We start from the raw sequence: 19,703 nt of genomic DNA on the forward strand, positions 1-19,703 counted from the left end.
TAAATTAAAAAAGGTTTTTGTCACATTACATTGTAGAAAATAAATAGGAAACTATCAGCTAAGTAAATTCACGCATGACTTTCACTCAGCCTTCAGTTCATTAAATCTTAGAATTCAAGAACCTTTCGCCATCTACTCTCAACATCAACTGTTTACGCATTTCGTTAACCATAATTTGCATATAATTACATACATAAACATAATTTACATATGTTACTAAAATCAAGGTAAAATTCGTACAGCCAGCTGACACTATCTCAAATTTCTATAAGCCAAATGCTTGTTCCACTTTTTCTGACACCTAATAGGAAATATATTCAATAACAAACTCATAAGCTAACCACTTTTACTTTGCATTTGCGTACTTTTCAATGATAAGGTAGCTGTAGAGATTTTATGCATACAGTTATAAACTTGTGTGTGTATGTAAAATATTTTTGTATACTCCCGTGCGAGCGAAGTGGAACGTGCGCCATGCGCTTGTTTTTGTTTACGGTTCCTATTGATTCGATATTTGATTCACTTTTTTTGTTTTTTGTCAGATTTTTGTAGTTTACATGGCGCTCCAGGCGACTTTAGTGCCCGCAACCGCTTGCGAGAGCATAGCATAAACTATGAAATTTTTTCTATATTTTATTTACTATATATTTTGAATAGTATGACAATCAAAGAGGCACATGCTAAGTGTGCAAGTGTGTGTATTTGCGCTGGTGTGTGAACATATATGCTCATAGCTACGTATTCATGCACATTGATGCACGTTTTCAAATCTTCGCTTTGAATAGCATTTGCTAGTTTGCTACATATTTGAATGTATGTATGTATGTATGTGCGTCGTTATTGTAGAGCGCCTGCGCATTTGCGACAGTTACACACTAACCACAGTTACTTAATACAAAATTGTAAGTATATGTCGGGCGATTAAATATCTTTATTGGCACTGCGTTTTTATTGAAAATTGCATAACGTTGTGCTAATTGTATGTTTGTATGTATGTGCCGTTTGAAAAAACAAATGCAAATACACACAACATAGCATTACATATCAGTTACAATAGCAATTGCATTTTTGTGGTATATTTTGCATAAATACAAGCATAAGCATGCGAATACATACATACATATGTACATAACTCTGTGCTGCACATGTCAATCAATGCTATCAATGCAGAGGAAATCCATACTTGAATGCTAAAGCAAACTACATATGTATGTAGTTGCTGCTACCGCGGTTTTTATATGAAAATTGAAAACTTGAAATAAAAAATAAAACAAAAATTGAATGTATGCATATTTCGCTCGCATCTAACTGTGATAAGTAAGCACAATTTTTATAGATATGCTCTTCCTCTTCTTTCTTTCACAGCATTACAATACGGGGGCGTTAAAGCTTCCTTCACAATGCTCCTCCAAAACGCTCGATCTTGAGCTTTTGCTTCGTAGTTACGTACTCCAAAATCCTTAAGAACGTTTATCCACCAGTTTTCGACCTGCCTTTGGCCTTTACGCCAGTTAGCTTTCCAGCTATGGCTTTCGTCATGACTGCACTTTAACCAAAACGCACAGCTGTCTCGTTCTGAGTGAAATCGTTTAGTTCGTAGTTGCACCGGACATCATCCATCCTTATTTGGCCAAAAATCTTTCCTAAATTTTTTCTTTCCATCCTAACAACCAGCGTGCAGTGAGCAACTTTAAGAATCCATACCTCACATCCATACGTTAAGATCGGTTGGATAAGGTTCTTCTACATAATTAGCTTTGTAGTTTTAGACAAGAGCCGGAACTTGAACAAGTTAAGGTGGGCATAAAATGTTTTGCTGACGGCGTTTATGGGATCCCTGACTGCAAAGTTGAATCACCGCTACTTGCGAACATAACTCCCAAGCACTTAAAATGCTGCACTGCTTCAAAAGTATCAGCTACCACATGAAAATTGTGCACCTGTGTGGCCTACACTTCAGCAAATATTTGGTTATGCTCTCGTTTACAAACAGACCAATACCGTTCGCAATTTTGTTAATCTTTAAAAAGGTTTCTTTTCGAGAGAATCGCGATGTCATCTGCGTAAGCACATATCAGGGTTGTTTTAATTAAGGTACCACCTTTGTTAAATTCCTTTACGACGAAGTACTGCATCAAATTACAAAAAATTTGACAGTTGAAAGGGTATCACCTTGTTTTACACCTGTTCCAATAGAGAAAGAATCTGCGAGCTTCCCTTGAAAATATATGCTCTTAGTGTTTTGATAATTTTGGGTATACTACGTAGGTATGTATGTATGTATTTATGTCACACGAATAGGTAAAACCAGAGAACAACCGAACTTCGGCTGCGGCTTTGGCCATGCTCGGCCATATTCGGCCACATAAACTCAGTTCACTGCTGTTCGGCTTCAGCAAAAAACAAAAACCAAAAATTTCGTATCAATTTTTTTTTTCTCAAAAATTTTATAAACTTCATGTTTTTGTAATTTTTTTTTTAAACTGATATCAAAACTTACATTTTCTCACGTTGTCGTCTTATATCAAGTGTGGCTATCAGCTTTACTCCTGAAACTCATCATTTTTTTGTTAATAAAAATACTGGCTTTTTAAAAATTCGTTGCCTGTTTATTGTTTGGTATCTTGAAATTGTTCGGTTCGATATCTGTTCTGCTTCGATCGAATTTGAATGAAGTCCAGTTCGATTCGGCCTTAAAAATCGATTTTCGGTCGTTCTCTTGTTCCTCCAATAAAATCTATCGATTTCAGGCATGTTTATTTTTTTTTAGGACGCTGTCATATTTTATGTGTTGGAACAATTTTTAAGTAAATTCGACTGGGGATCATCAAAGTTCTCTTAACTGGGAGGCAATGAGGTTAGGCCGAGTGCGTCAAGGAACCCATATATCTTCATTTGTAGTTAAATACCTTAGCGAGAGTGGCGCTGGGTCGAGATAGAAAAAAGTGAGGCATAGAGTAGAAATGAATATTGTGAGTTGCATATTACCCACTTATCGTTTTGACGCTGAGGTTACTCATTTCTCGATACTTCCACTTTTTCCCGACGTACCTCGATGAATTTCTTGTGTACAAAGCTTTTTATTGGCACAATTTTCTTTAATAATGTTGAAGTTTTTTATTTCAGAAATATTGTGTCAAAATTTCAAGTCGATCATAGTATAGTTGATGAAGTTATCAGGCTGGGTTTCTATACCTGCTCTACTTTAAAACGTTTTTCTAAAACTTGTACGCCACTCTCGGAATCTGCTAGGCTAATCGTTTTCAAATTTTGCATAGTAATCTTTCACACAATTAACCAGGTATACTTCGAAGAATCGGCGGGTTCAAAAATAAGAATTTAAAGGAGCCAATTACCTGAATCCTAATTACCATGCATAGCCAATAGAGAAAAGGGTAAAGCTAAATCTTAGTTACAAAAATATTGTTTTGTTCTCGCTCGCAAGCAATTTCTCGTGCAGTTATATTTTAATTTTAATAAAATCACATCTTTAGCATTTATGCTTATCAAATCTATTTACTTCTTTTTTAGGCATTTTAATTTCCTACGAAGTATCCAGTGCTGCCCCTTCAACATGTGAGACGCATATTTTCCAATGCTCTCAAAATTCCACTCGGCCACTTTCAGAGCAATATCTTTGATTGAAAGATATATAACGCACAACAAAGACAAAACTCCGCAGAAGGCCAAAATTTAGACGCTACTTCAAATTTCACCCGCGCCCGCCCACAGCGCCAATCGGTATGTTTGGCCTATTGGGTTCCTCGCAAATCTATGGACTACAGCAAGTACACGAGTATAGCAACAACAGCGACGCCAGTGTAAACAACAAAAGTGCATCAGCACACATAAGCAACACTAACAACGACTGCACAAATATCACCAGTCAAAAGCAACGCCGTTCCACCTCAGGTCACTCGGAGAGTGGCAGCAAATTCTTCGCTTCACTTAGTTCCATGCAAGGCATTAAATCGCCAACGAATTTCATTGAAAAATTCATTAAAAACGAATTACTCAGTGGCTACGAAACTATTAAAAATTATAAAAACTTTCAAAATTCCACAAACACAAGTGGCTCGAACAGTACCTTTTTCACCAGCAGCGCATCCATACACGAACGTTCAACGCCTGGTGGTTGTGGCGGTGGTGGCAGCGGCGACAGCAACAGTTCCGAAGGTCTGCTGACAAGTTTCAATTGCCTACAGGGCAGCTATCGTAGCAATTGTGATGGTGAATTCTATGAGCCGGTGAATGTAAGTTCACAGCGCAAGCAAGCAGTGTCGAGCATACCAACAGCAACAACCACAACAACAAGCACATCTGTAACGCTTGCGGCGACACGCAACACGGAAGCGGATATGACGATCAAGTACTCGAAGAACTTGCTCGCCAACACCCCAGACGAACAGTCACCCGCAACGCTGCAAAACTATCAAAAACTGTCGGAATGCGAACAAGATTTGCTGCTAACACCGTCGAGTGGCGCAAGTTCGGGAGAATTCAATAGCGATGTGAATGTAGGTAGCGGCAGTCACGTGACAACGCCGGTGAACAGTTTATACAAGCGACTGTCGTTTGGCGGTCGTGGCTCCAAGAATGCGACGGACAATGCAGCTACGTCTGCGGCGACAACGGCGGCGACAAATGAAGTTGTAAGTAAAGATTGCTTCAATATTTTTCTTTAATCTTTTTTTGGTATTATTCAATTTGCCAAAGTATGGGCATAATATACGAGTATAAACCTTTATAGAAAGATGAAATATCAAAGATAAAATATAAATGATAGAATGTAAAAGATAATTTTTTAAAAGGTAGAAGATAAAAGGCAAGAGGTAAGAGATGCAAAATAAAAGATAAGAGATAAAATATTTAAAGGTAACAGAAGCAAATTAAAGATGAATGATAAAATATAAAAGATAAAACGTAAAAGTTAAGATATAAAGGATGGAAAATAGGATATGAAGAATGAAAGATAATATATAAAAAATTTAAAGATAAAAATTAAAAGATAAGATATAGTAAAATATAAAAGTAAAAAAGTTAAAGGTAAAAGGTAAAATATTTAAAAGTAATAAAAGGAAAATGAAAGATGAAATACAAAAGATGAGAAGAAAGAGCTAAAAAAAAAGATGAAAGATAAAATATAAAATATAAAATATAAAATATAAAATATAAAATATAAAATATAAACTATAAGCAATAAGTGATAAAAAATAAAGTATAAGAGATAACGGATGAATAATGAAAAATTAAAGTGGAATGGTGAGAGATAAAAGATGGAATATAAAATATAAATTTTGAAAGATAGCTTGTAAAAAGAAGAAGATGAAAGATAAAAGACCAAAGATTAAATATTAAATATGAAAGATAAGATATACCTAAAATAAAAAAATTTTAAAGATAATATATAAGAGATAAAATATGAGAGATGAAAGATAAAAAATTAAAGATAAGACATAAAGGGTTAAAGAAAATAGTTAAGGGATGAAAGAAAAAATATAAAATACAAAAGATAAACCATAACGCTAAAAAGTAGAAGATGACAGATAAAAATTAAAATACCAAAGATGAAATATTAAATATAACAGATAAAAGATAAGAGATAAGGGATAAAAGGTGAAAGATGAATACATTTTCAACTTCAGGTTTGCTGTCTAACTTAAGGGGACAGTCGAAAAATATTAAACGAAATTTTTATAGCGATTTTAAGGGGACAAATACCTGTAAACGGCCATATTTTCTCTGATTTTCATTAAAACTGATTCACTAAAATGAAGACGTCAGTATATTTTTTTCAAAATTGGCATACAGTTTATTTATACATTAAAATAATATAAAAAATTTGTTTTTTATTTTAATCATTTAAAATGGCGGATGTACACTCAATTCTTCCAGGAAGGTCGCAGCGGGGCTTCTCAATCGGCGGGCATTGTCGCATCGGCGTCAGTGACTCAACATTTTTTTGTTTATTAATGTCATAATTTTTATATGAATAAAAAACATGGTAAAAAAAAATAAAAATAAAATAAAATGTCCCCTTAAAGATTACTAAGCAACTTGCTTTGAAAACGATAAATTTTTAAGTGTGAATGTAATTTTTAAAATTAAACATGTAATTTATATAAATTTATGTATGAATACAAATGCACTCTAAAAGAATATCAAAAAATTCACCTGCATTTACCGAATTCGCCAAAATAAATCATACAACTTAATTTGGCAAATTTCGGTTGCTTTGCGCAAAATTGGTAAATAAAAATATTTACAATTTTTCACATTTAAGTGATAATCACTTCATTAGCGCAACGTTAATGCCAAAAATACACACAAGCGCTCGGCTGTATGCGTGTGGTATTTTTCACACATTCGCCACTAAACTGATCACATTTTCATCGCATTTAAGTCTTGATTTTTTACGAAACTTTTTTTCAATTAATACAAAGAACAGAGCTCAAATTTTGTTTGCTTAAACTTTTTAAAGTGTTTGCACTTTAATTCACTTCGGTCACTACGGCACAAATTTGGCACGTCACTGTTGACAGTAGAATGAGTTTGACCAGTAAATGAGTTTTTGTTTATTTTTAAGTGAATTTGCTTTATCTGTTAAACAGTATAAACCGCGTGACGTCACATAAAGACTTTGTGGCCCGCATAAAATTGTTATGTATGTGTGTATATCGGTTTTGCAAAGCCGGTTAAAACGTGTGTGTCATGGTTGCTTATCAAAGCAATCAACGTTGATAACGATTCAGTTTGAATGCACGTATCTACACACACACACACACACACAGATTAGGTACTTTTTTCATACATACCTGTACAAACTTCATTGCGCGCATTGCTTATCAGATTTTGTCGCAGCATTTACTGTCTGTTGCCTCTGTATGCCCAGAATGCCAACAGTGTTAGATCTTTTGCAGACCTTCACTCTCTTTCAGTGTTTTACTTGCAGTCGGCGACGACTATTGTGCAAAACCGCTGAATCTCATTGTAATATGCCGCGAATTATTTCTATATCAAGTGTTAATTAAGATCGGCACATTTAAGCGAATATGAAATTACTCTGGCCTCTAAGTGTGAGTAAATTGATTTTGTATGGTGCGCATTTGAAAGTGATTCGACAGTCTGCTGTTTAATTACAAATCAGTTTAATAACAAATCAGTTCGCTTTGTTTGGTGAGATTGTAGTTGTACTAACTTGAGTGACATTACCGCGCAGACTTATATTCACTTGAGGAAAGTGGTTTTATGATATTATACAACTTCAATTATTAGTTATATACGAGCAGTGTATACAAAACGGAAATAGAATATACAAAACGGTCAGCCTTCTCAAACACATGGCCATAGGGATGGCTTGTACGCAGAGATCAGTGGCTTCAAAACAGTAGTCACAATAAATAGTCCAGGGTCTTAAAATCACATGTTCGTGATCCATCAGTGTACAGATTCATTTGTGGAGATAATCTTATATATATATATATATATATCTTCAATAAATTAATGGTTTGAACTGCAGTATGACATTTGACACCAACCGACTGAAAACAAAAATCTCCCCGCCCATTTTCACGCACGTTTGGTGTTGTATTAAGATGGCCCGAATAAAAATTATAAAAATTATTGAAGCCGCTCCTCTAACTTCCCTTCAAACCTCCAAAAAGTGATAGAGTATGCCTTACTAAAAAAGAAAAACCCCACTTTAACATATTTTTTGTAGTGACCCTGAAAACTCCCAAAACTTAAAAGAAAATTTAAAATTTAAAATCAAAAAACAAAAATATTTATCTCCTTTTTTTCTTTTATTTTTGGCATTTTTTTTTACAGTTTTGAAGAGAAATTAGTAGAGAAGATTAAATAATATTGAGCTGTAAGTATTTTATGTGCATTTTTCCTGAGCGAGTTATAGCACTTTTACTGAAAAGTTATGTATCCAAGTTTCAGGCTCTTCAGAGCAAAATTGAGGGAGTTACAGCACTTTTTCTGAAGAGATTTTACAGTTTTGATGTTTCACAACCGATTTTCTTGATTTTTGCATATTTACAAAGGTTGATGCTTCTGCAATTACGTGCCGAAATTTCAAGCCAATCAGAGCAAAGCTGAACGAGTTATAGCACTTTTACTGAAAGGTTATATATCAAAGTTTAAGGCCAATCAGAGCAAAATTGAAGGAGTTACAGCACTTTTTCCGAGGAGATCTGATTTTGCATTTTTCCTATGGAAGGTTAGATTGACCTCACTGGCTAAAATCCAGCACATAAACCTATTGGTCCTTAGTAGTACCAGATTTTCTATGGAAACAGTGGTAATTTTCAAAGCATTGGCGGCACAAGTAAAAAAGCAAAAACTATAAACTAAAAACTACTATAGGTAACTAGATTTTTTGGCCATAGAACAAATTTAGTGGGTAGCAAAACTTTTTTTTTTTTGCCAATCTCTCTATACCAGTTGCAGCTGTAGATGATTATTCGATTTTCCTGAGTTTTGAAGAGATGTGGCCAACAAACGTCAACAAATAATGAATTTTCTTTTGATGAATTTGTAGTAGATGCTGCGTCATACCATATGCAACAATTTTGCTTTATAATATACCGGGTTTTTTTTCAATTGCATGAGTACTATCAATACCGATAATGATGGTTTGTGAAACTGTGTTGACATTTCTCTTCAGTAAGGCTTGGCAAGTCATCATAAATCGTTTAACGCCAGAAAAACACCTCGAAATTGTGGCAATCCACTTTGAAAATCTGTTAAATAAATCTATTCGCGAAGTTCTTAGAGCGAAGTGTTAAAGAATACGCTGAAATATCGTTTCGCCGACGTTTTCAATTTGGTGGCCTTTGTCCTTTGACTACAGCAAAAACTTTCCGAAGTATCTTGGCTTATGGGCCTATAAAATATAGCTCGTTGAAGCAGAATGATCGTAGTTTGCATTACATTTTTTGCTGTTTGGGCACATTTACATTTATTATTCAGATTTATTGGAAAAAGTAGGCAAAAATTGGACTGATTCAATTGACCATATAACTCGTAGCCGCGGCGGCCATATTCCGCCATGAAATTATCTACTAGATTATAATAAAAAAAATTCATTCCAACAATATTTCTGTTTTGTATTATTATTTTAAGTTCTCAATCTGTTAAAAAAACCGATATACCTAAGTGCAAAATTCAAAGAGCAGTTCGTTTTTGGTACAAATTTTCACATTTTGTAATAAATTCAGAGAAGGAAATAAAAGATCCTGAAGACAAACTATACATAAATTCAGCTGAAATCAATTCAAATAGAAACCGAGCTGAGCAACGAAAATTCGACTTATTGTACGCCTTACTCGGACTTGTAAAATTTCCTCCGCTGCTGGATCGCGAATTAAATTTCTTAATCTTGTTTGCATTACAGCTGCCTTTCTTTTGCAAAGTGTAACCTATCCACTTACATTTACCAATTTCCGACAGCGCCATGTTAGCTCTCAAATGTCGGTTGATCTTTCCACCTTCCACAGGTTAGGCTTCCTTTCGGTTAGAGCTAAAGCTGTTCGTCAATGTTTGGAGAGATCATCATATGAGGGTTTTTTGGTGCTTTCATCGTTAGCCGTTCACAGTTTTCATGACCTTACTGGCTACCAGGGATTTTTCTATACACTCGTAGGCTTGCATTGACGTCCAAGAAACTCCCCAGAATTGCATACGTTTGTCTTCTATAAATAGACACTTGTGTACATATATTTCTTAATAATAATCGCACGTAAGTACCTTAGTAACGCAAATTTAGCTGATAATTCCTTTGGATGTATACTCGCACAAGTAATACTTTAAACGCTATGCACATCTGTGAATTGAATAAAAGCTTCAGCTCGCTTCGATAAGATTAGAATGAGTTACTGCAAATTCAAAACTCACATAAATTTAATTATCTGATATTTACAAATAATTTTCATAATTTTTTTTCGGTTAAAGAGTTTCAATGTTTCCCAAGTCGCTTTTCTTCATATATTACCGCGTTGATGCCATTTTCGCCATATACATATGTATGTATGTATGTATATAAAAGTATTATATAGAACTGGGGCCAGAACTACTTTTATAATACTTTCAAAAATTGTATTTTGAGTTTAAAAGGAAAAAATTGCCAATCGACATTAAAGGGTTATAAGCCACACACATTTCGAAACGGCGTCCAACTTGGAGAGTCGCATATCGATATCGGCAATATATTATACATAATTTTACCAATAAAAATGTTACTCTATGGGATCTCTTTTAATTAAGGGGTTATATACCTTGTGAGCCCGAAAAAATGGACGATTGTCATAATTTTTTTTAAATATGTTTTAGAACTTTTATTCAAATGAGGCATATATCATACTGAAGGGTAACTGTCGAAGAATTCATTTTGGTGTTTTATTTTAAAAAATGTTATTATTTATTGTTGATATCGCCTCTCCCCCGAAACGCCATTTTTTAGAAGAGGCTTGCGGGGATCACGGTAGCGCATGAGCAGCTCAACTGAAATCAAAAAAATTAAATGATTATTGTAGAAAAATGTTTTTAGTGAATCTGAACGGTTTATTTACCCAAACGAAATTTTTCTTGTTATGAAAACGATTTTTGAGGGGTTGAAAAATTAAAAAAAAAAATAGTTCAAGCGAACTATGCAAATATTTATAAAAAGTGAACCGTTCAGATTCACGAGGTTGTAACTTCGAATAATTAAAAAACAGTTTATGCAAATCGGTCAAATAGTTTTTATTAAATAATGATCACCGTGACGGTAATTTCCAAAAACCACGACTTCGAGATAATCGCGTCTAAAGTTTTTCGTGCACTTCATCTAAGCCTCGTTCCAAGAAAGGTCGCGCGCTTCCACGGTCTGTAACTTTCGTTCTAGTGCTCCGATCTTTATGATTTTTTAAATTTATATTTTTAATACAATATGATGTACTTTTAGAAGATGCCATAAAAAATGTTTAGTCCAACACAAGGTATATAACCCCTTAATAAATTTTTCATATATCTATACTGAGTACAATGAAAACATAAGTAAATATTATATGAGGCTGTTGGTGTTGCGGCTTTCCTTCTACGGGGTTTTTGAGCCACTTCAAACTTACATCTCATTATATCAAAATTCAATGGGCTTTTAAACTGCGTACCAAAAATTATGATTAAAAAGTTTTAATTTTGAGGAACATTTTTCATTGTTTTTTTTTTAATTTTTGCAAAGTTTCAAACTTGAATTTATATGGTTTTTGTAAGAGAATGAACTTTTAACTGTATATTTTATTGAAATCATACACGCACAATCACATAAACACAACCTAAATTTCATTTAATATACATGTATGCATCCTAAGGTTCCAAGAGGAACAAAGGGCCTCAACAGAATTACTCCAGTCGGTTGTACGCCAAAGCTTTCACTTCTTTCCAGCTCAGGTTTCCAGTTTTAGAAGTCGTGTGCAGGTATTTGCTAGTCTATCGCGTCTTTGCTACCAAAAGGGTTCCAGTCAATGGCAGTTCTTGTTAGGTATCCGCTACTTCTGTGCAGGACATGGCCAATTCAGCTCCATTTTCTTTTTCTTATCTCAAGGAACACGGGCGTTTGTTGTGTTTTGCTACATAAGTCCGCGTTTGAGGTAACATCCCCCAGAATATTTTCAAGATACTCCTCGGGCAACGATTTATGAATACTTGCAATGCGTTATTGTCAGCTGTTGAGGTATTCCAGCTTTCGCATAGCTACAGCAAGCAAGAAATTTGAAGACTTTTAATAGGTATGTGAAGCATTCTAAACTGGCTGAAACGAACCAAATGCCGCAGATGCTTTTTTGTTGTTTCTATTGTTTTCTGACTAACACAGGTCTTTAGGGCTTTTGAGAAATCAATTATTCAAGCAACTTCTTTGGAAAGAAACGCTAAGAAATTGAAATCTGACTGACTCTTTGTTGATCAGAACCCTTTTTTATCAACTTCAGCTTAGAAAAAATTGCGCTCGCCTCATAGTGCATAGAGTGCTTTTTATTGCATATAATGCTCCACAATTACCTCAAAGAAGTCCATACTTCCCAACTGGTAGAGTTGAGTGCCATAAATATCAGATTCTCCTCCGACTTTAAGCATTTATTGAAGCTTAGCTCAGCGTTACTGTATCCTATTAAATTAAACGGCTTGAATATAACTGAACCGACACTCATCTTGCAAGAGAATCACCGCATCTATTTTGGTACTCCAAGTCCTAGAAACTCCACCCGCATTTTGAAATAACTGATTGCTGCGACTATGCTGAATAAAGATCCAGCGACTTCATTGGCTGGCTCATACCGTCCGAATGGGCACAAACACTCCGGCGCTAAAAGTATTCGACGCGGTACCAGTTGGTGGTAGCAGGGTAAGAGTAAGACCTCCTCTACGTTGGAAAGATCAGGTGGAGAAGGACTTGGCTTCACTTGGAGTGTACAACTAGCGCCGGTTAGCACGAAAAGGAAACGACTGGTGCACTTTATTAAATCGGCCGAAATCGCGTAAGCAGAAATCGCGCCAATCAAAAAGAAGAAGATCTAAATGTTCCCTAGCCCCTATCAATCATCAAATCAAATTATTAAATGAAAATGCCAGCACGGAAGCTCACTACTTGTACTTCCTGAGGTTAAACTCTAGCAGGGTGTTCTTAGTATTTTAATAGACGCGCGTTTCTAGCTTCTACTTTTTCATTTACCGTATAGAGGCAAAATTCAAATAAGAGCTAAGCGTTCATCGGCATAATTCCCACAGAAACTCAAGATAAGCTAGAGGCTTATAAAAGTTGCTCAAACTAAGACTTTTCTACTGCCTTGGGCAGTGCGCCAACCTAAATCCCACCAATTTTCTCCATTACATAACAACTCTCGCTGGCTGTAGATATCTGCCTGTTGAAGGTTCCATAAGGTATCAAAACGGCGCTTACTGGGGAGAGCCAGAGTAGTACTTAAACCATTTCACCTACCTAAGACTCCTCTACGTCTTCTCGTAGTCGTTTCCTCTTCAAAAAAAAAAGCGTAAGTACGCTACGTAAGGTGAGGTGACACACAGTTCGGTGGAAAATAATTGCGAAAAACATTGTGGGCCAAATTTGACATCGCATACATTTAATGCCAAAAATCACTCCACAAGAGTATGCGTATAAACAAGTAACTCCTTGTTGTCGATTTTTGATTGATAGTAGCCTAAATTGAAGGGGTAATATTTTAGCATTTGGACGCATTAATGTGGTAATAGTAACGTTGATAACTTGTTACACGCTACGGATGAGTGATAGATCCACGAGTATTAACACAAATGGCAACATATGAAACAACAAATATAATATTTCATATGGGCAATATACTTAGAACAACCACTCAAACCATTAGCGAGTGACAGCGAATAGTGCACCATAAATAAATCACTTACACCTCCAGTGCGAATTAATTTGATTTTCCTGATAATACCGCATGTGGGCGTAGAAAAGCACAAGGTTACTTTTGCTGTAAAAACTTTCCATGTCATATCTAATATGTTTATGTACCATCTGCTCATATTCACTTTAACCGCGGAAACTAGTGTTGTGATGAGAAGTGACAGGGTGCGAGGAACGTACCAAGAGTGGGTTCTGTGATCAATAAAGACTAATTGAATAAAAATATAGGCAGACGAAAGTTAATGATGATGTAGCACACGATTTTTGTTCTTTTTGGGATATTTTTTCAATAGCATGAATAAAGTTTTAACAAGAGATATTTACTTTTAATTGTAGTGATTTTAATGAACATAAATATTTGTTACTACTTTCCCATATAATGGGTATTCGATAACTTCCCTACAATGCTGCTGGAAGCCCTTTCCCCAAGCAGTTTATAATTATTTGTTTAAAAACTAAAAGTCATCTTTTCGTGTCTCTATTTTTCCAGGCTTCCGACTACTCGTCGTCGACCAACTCATCCGCATCGTCAACCCTCTCATCGAAAGCCACCTCCATATCTCTCAAATCCATTGATCTGCAGCGCACTTCGTCCGCCTCTTCGTCTGGTGATTGCGCACTAATGTGCGAACGCAGAAAATGTTCACCAATCGCCATTCCGGCGGACTCTACAGCCGATGCTGCCCATTCCAATGGCGCACTTCCACTAACTCCAGAACGTGCGCAACGACGCAAACTCGTTTCAATGATCTCACAGTATGAACAGCAAAATAAACTGCTACAGCGCGAACTGGCCAAAGAGAAACGACGTCGTGGCGAAGAGCTCGCCTGCGTGGCCAAATCGTTACTTTGTTTTGAGTCCAAGCTGAAAAAGGATATGAAGTCTGTGAATCAGCGTCTGTTGGAGAAGGACACAGAAATATGTCGTTTGGTGCAACAGAATCGTGCTTTACGTAAGCGGCTAACGAAAATCACCGAGACAGAAGGTGAGAACGCGCGTGACGAAGGAGTGGTTGAAGATGGTGAGCCCGAAACTGAGGGAGAATGTGAGGGAGAAGTGCGAAGCGGAAAAGCGAAGGAAACAACGCTGGAGCGTGGAACTGCGCCGTTATCGGCGTACAGCGATCAACAATTGCTGGAAGACTGTTTGGTACTCGAAGCTTTGCAATGCATTAATTGTAAGAAGCAATTTTATGACATTGATATAAATGAGAGCTGGACGCAGAATACGCCGAAGGATGGTACGAGAAAAAATGGTGAGTGTTGAACGTTGTGTAATTTCAGATTTGTGTGATATGTATAAAGTGTGTACTTTCTCTCTTCCAGTTGACCACACCACTGAGCACGGCTCATCGAGTGATGATACAGTCTCATCGTCGTTTTACGGAGCCCGGCGCAGTGTACGCTATACCAGCAAACGCACCTCTGGCACTTTTCGCGATTATATGCGCTCACGTGCGATGAACATCGACGATCCCGCATTGGACAACAACTCGGAGGAAAACACAAGCACAATCAGCCGCGACGACTCACAAGCCAGCTACGAAAAACTGAATATCTACTCACGCACCATCGAGCGTATGCATGGCGTGAAGGGTGAGAGTGAACGCGAATCAGAGCAAAGTGGGATGGAAGGTACAATGCGGCCAGCCTCGCGGCTCAGCTGCAAAAGTAGTGGTAGCAGTAAGAGTAGCAGCATGAGCAGTTCCAGCAAAAATAGTGCGAAAGCGCCTACGCCACAGATCGAAGAAGATGATGGCATATTTTCACCCACACAAGATGACGATTTCGAAGAGCCAGAGGAGGAGGGTGGACGCAGCATTAAGATTGTAGTACGACGCTCTACCGATTTTTCCGAAGCTTCGCCCAAGCAAGTGTACGAGACATCCACCGACGATTGGTATGCCAGCGCCTCCGATCAGGAGGAAATCGCGCCAACAACGGTCACAACCAAATCATACTCTACCCACGGCGCTGTTAATCCGGTGCTTGAATGCGTCAGCCAGATACTGCTGCAGCAGTCCATGGAAGAGCCGGTGACGGAGCACGCAAACCAGGCGTCATCCGCTATTAGCAAAACATCTCACAACCTGCAGGTGAGCTATAGCAATGCCACATCCACTGCGAACTTGCCACGCCGTAGTTCGCTGAGTGGACGCCGCAGTTCACGCAGCAATAGTCGCTCTAGCGATGGGCAACCATCACACAATGGTACATTAACACGCAAGCGCGTACACTTCTCAACCAAGAACAGCATGGTGCATGTGCCACGCAACGATGAAACCGACGAAGAGGAGGAGGGTGCTGACGACGATACAGAACAAGATTCGCAAGATACAAGCGATTCAATGATCTCAAGCCTAACGCAATATCATCCCATGTGTTTTTATCTACAAGCCACGCAACATACGGTAGCAGCAAAAGATGAAGCCGGTGGGGCAACGGGTGCAATTGCGCGTGGTGGCATGCTTATGGAAGTCGCCGAACATGAACGACTTGAAACGCTTAACTACGAGAGTATTTACAGCAATGAATACGAACCAATAGGCTCTGAGCATAATTCTTCAAACCTTTATGTAGACATGGAATCCAGCACCAAGCCATCAGCGTCTAATGTCACAAACGCTATTGCGATCGCAGATGGAAAAGTACCAAAAATACCACCCGCCTTGCCACCAAAGCCGGCAAATCTGTTAAAGTTTAAGAAATGCTTGCAGCAGCTCGATGAGCTGCCAGATGAACATCTACACCAGGACAGCCATGCAGCAGTAGAACCGGACTACTGCTCCATTTCAGAGGTGAATGTTGGCATTAGAAGTGTGCAAATCGTAGCCGATGTACATAAGGCGCCCGAATCGGAAGTTGATTTAGAGTCAAATTCTGCACTTGAGGTACCCATCTCTGAACTGGACATAGAAGTATCAACTGTGAATTCTGATGAGACCTTCGCCGTCTCGCAAAAGACTGATGAAATCGAAGAAATTTTCGCTGACGTACCAAAATTGCCCAATGTTGCGGCGATTATAGCGCCGAAACAGGCAAAGTTCTCACAACAACAGCAGCAGCAGCAACCGCTGAAGCGTTCCTTACCACCGAGCGATTACCTAGTAATGTCACCCAAAGTAGAGACACCCAATATGAAGCTGCAAAATGCCCGTAATGCGACCATACTCAACACCGCCGCAGCGACAAAGCAACAGACGGCTGGCTTAAGCTCCACCAACAATAATAATGGCACATCGAAAGCGCTTAGCAAACCAACTGTAGACTACCTGAATACGCCTCTAAAATCACCGAATCGTCCGGATACCAGTGCACTCAAGCTGCAGCTACACAGTCCCAGTCCACTGCAATACAAACGCAAGCATATGCCGAATATACTCGCCGAAATCAATAAACGCATAAGTTTACCGAATTCACCAACCACGCCCACTGCACGATTGACATTCACAACGCCCACAAAACCAGCTGTCTCCACCAAAACGACATTGCATCAGAAACTGGAGGTAAGCACTCCATCAAATATGCCATTGCAGGCTGAATTCGATTGGTACAATTTGGATGCCGAGTATGGCAAGACACCGTCACAGCAACCCGATTTGCTTAAATTGAATGATGCACTCAATAACGGTACTATGCTCGCGGGCATACGCGAAGATGGAGAGAGCATCGCGACAGCAGCGGATGAATACAATTTGGATGAGGAATTCTCACTTGCCAGTGATAAAGTTGATGTACTAACCGGTGGTAGTGAGCATGACAACGAGAGCGCTGAGGAGAAAAGTGAGATAAGCGTAGTGGCTAACACGAAAATTCTGCCAACGATGGTGAAGCTCTCGGCGCCGTGCACTGAGAGCACTAAAATTAAAAAAGTGGCCGCCATAAATGCGGTCACCTGTGAAGCAGACACTTTTCCCATGTTTAGTGAAAGTTCACCGCTGGTAACGCCTTTGCCAGCAGTTACTCAACACCATGCAAAGGCGAAGAAGATTAAGAAGAATTTAGCAAACTTCGAGAAATTCATCGAGGGATCAGGTTTGAGCACGAAACCATTGCCGAGCAAAAGAAAAATCTATTTTGCCGGCCCTTTTGTGTGATATCTACAACTACTGGGGTGAAAACGGATGGGAGAGAACTTGGGATGGTCACAGAGGATTTGGTATAGAAAGAACTAAGAATACGGAAAGTAATCAATGGAAGACTTGAAAAGAGAGAGCGAAACGGAGCTAATTTCGAATCAGAATGTATAAGCAAATATTTTATGAGTCGATACAAGCTTAAGTGATTAACAAAGTATACAGAGATAAAGCAGCTTAAAAATATATCATGGCAAACATAATTTTTGTTAGAGTTATTTTTTGTGATTTGACTAAACATTTAATTTAAGTTAATCCTCTCATGATCTTAAATTAACATTTTTATATAATTTTTTTTTTTTTTTTTTTGTTAAATTTAAGTGAATTTCTTTCTCGCTCATGTTCATGTTTTGTAATATTTTTAAAGTATTTTTGTGAAGATATACGAGTAATATTAAAACAAGAATTCTGTTATGCTTAAGTTGAAAAATGTGAGTTTTCTGTTCATTAAATTTAATTCTATTATTACTTACAATTAAATTATGCCCAAAATATGTGTTTGATTATTAATGTACATTAGTATTTTTTAATAGTAAACTTTTCATCTTTGGTAGCGAAGCATGTGAATAAAAAAATACTTACTTTGTAGGCCAACGTTTGTAGTGACGAGTTATCAATAAAAACTTATAATAATTTTTGTTCTAAGAACGAAATGAAAAATAAAATCTCTCGCAAATTTACTTTGTTGTATTATTTTTGTGAGAAGTTCTATGAAATTAATGAGTCCACCAGCACAGACGATTATATAATGGACAGAATTTAACGTCCTCTGCGAGAAACTCTCATTAAGAGAAGCTTACAGACTTTCAAACCAAACTAGTATAGAGTTTTCAAAGAGCCATTGGGATTTCTCTTATCACAAGTACAGAAGAAAACTGAAGCAGCTACTTTCGCACCACAGTCGGTTCCACGTAACCGGAATGACCCGGATTGTATATGTATGGGGAATGTTTATGCTGCTACAACAACAACAACTGAATCAATTACTAGCAGTTGGTGGATCTATCTGCGTATTGCGTTCGTTCGGCCAACACTCGATGAGCGAAGAACATTGAACCCACTGAGGCTCTCAAAAACGAGAAAAAACCACACGGAGGAGCACTAGACTACGAGTTAGTTGTAGGCAAGGTGGAAAAACCCACATAACGATTTCTATAAAAGTTGTAGAAATGCAGGAGATCTCATTTGCACCTCCTGTGCGAAACCAGCACACTTGGGCGAAAACGCTTCAGATTGTAGGGGTACCACTTATGTGTTAATCTGCATCATTTAGGACACAGTCTTGTTGCAATAGCTGATTGGATTCACCAAAACCCGAGCTGGTTAAAAGTTATATAGGGATGGAACTGAGAGAATCCTTTCCGGCTGGCATAATCTTCCGAGTGTATTCTGCCATGAAAAAGCTCCTCAAAAAACCCCCGTTTTGCGTTCGATTCGTTTTTTTTATGGTATATGGAGTGCCGAGCCAAGGACACGTCAACAATTTCCTCCAAAAAATTGCGATAGCATCACTACAAATAAGAAAATGGAAGTTTATAGTTCATAACCAAACTCCATGACAGTTGAGAACTGCTGCTACAATAAGCAACAACTGAAGGCCAGCGAAGCCAGAATGGCAGAATGGACTCCGATATACTCAATATATGTCTGGCATGTGGACTCCGATATACTCAATATATGTCATTTGCTCGCTTACACCCACTCACCTAACACCCCTCTCCCGCTGGACCCAGCCCAACGATGTCTCTTGGGCCTAACGTTGAATAAGTTAAACGACGGCGATCGGTGACTGCATGCCACTGGCAGAGCTTAATGAACTGCTACAAAACAACAACACCCAGCAAATCCACCAAAGCTCACGGACTGTCGATTGAGTTATTTAAAAACATAAAGTGGATGCCACACCCTCAATGAATGTGCACTTGAAAATTGAAGCTTGAGTAGTAAAAAATGTATCAGCTTACGCCATCCCATCAGTTGATTCTGTCAAATTCGCTCAGCCGAATAACGGTCTGTTAAAGAGCTGACCTTCAAAATCTTTTAACCATGCATTTCTTAGGCCTACCAATAGGTGAGATTAACGACAACCACCGATGGTTTTACCGCACTAAGCAGTGGCTTGTAAACTGGCAGAA

The 19,703-nt window shown here is 37.8% G+C and overlaps 1 protein-coding gene across 1 annotated transcript; it reads left to right on the forward strand.

Annotated features, from left to right (window-relative positions):
- The first annotated feature begins 3,506 nt into the window (after positions 1–3,506).
- LOC128863163 (platelet binding protein GspB-like) lies at positions 3,507–18,248 on the forward strand. Its single transcript, XM_054102157.1, has 3 exons — positions 3,507–4,652; positions 13,923–14,688; positions 14,759–18,248. The coding sequence occupies exons 1-3, from the start codon at positions 3,744–3,746 to the stop codon at positions 17,527–17,529; spliced, it is 4,446 nt and encodes a 1,481-aa protein (XP_053958132.1). The 5' UTR covers positions 3,507–3,743; the 3' UTR covers positions 17,530–18,248.
- Positions 18,249–19,703: the final 1,455 nt, after the last annotated feature.

Source organism: Anastrepha ludens, chromosome 5, assembly GCF_028408465.1.
Source record: "Anastrepha ludens isolate Willacy chromosome 5, idAnaLude1.1, whole genome shotgun sequence".
NCBI lineage: Eukaryota > Metazoa > Arthropoda > Insecta > Diptera > Tephritidae > Anastrepha > Anastrepha ludens.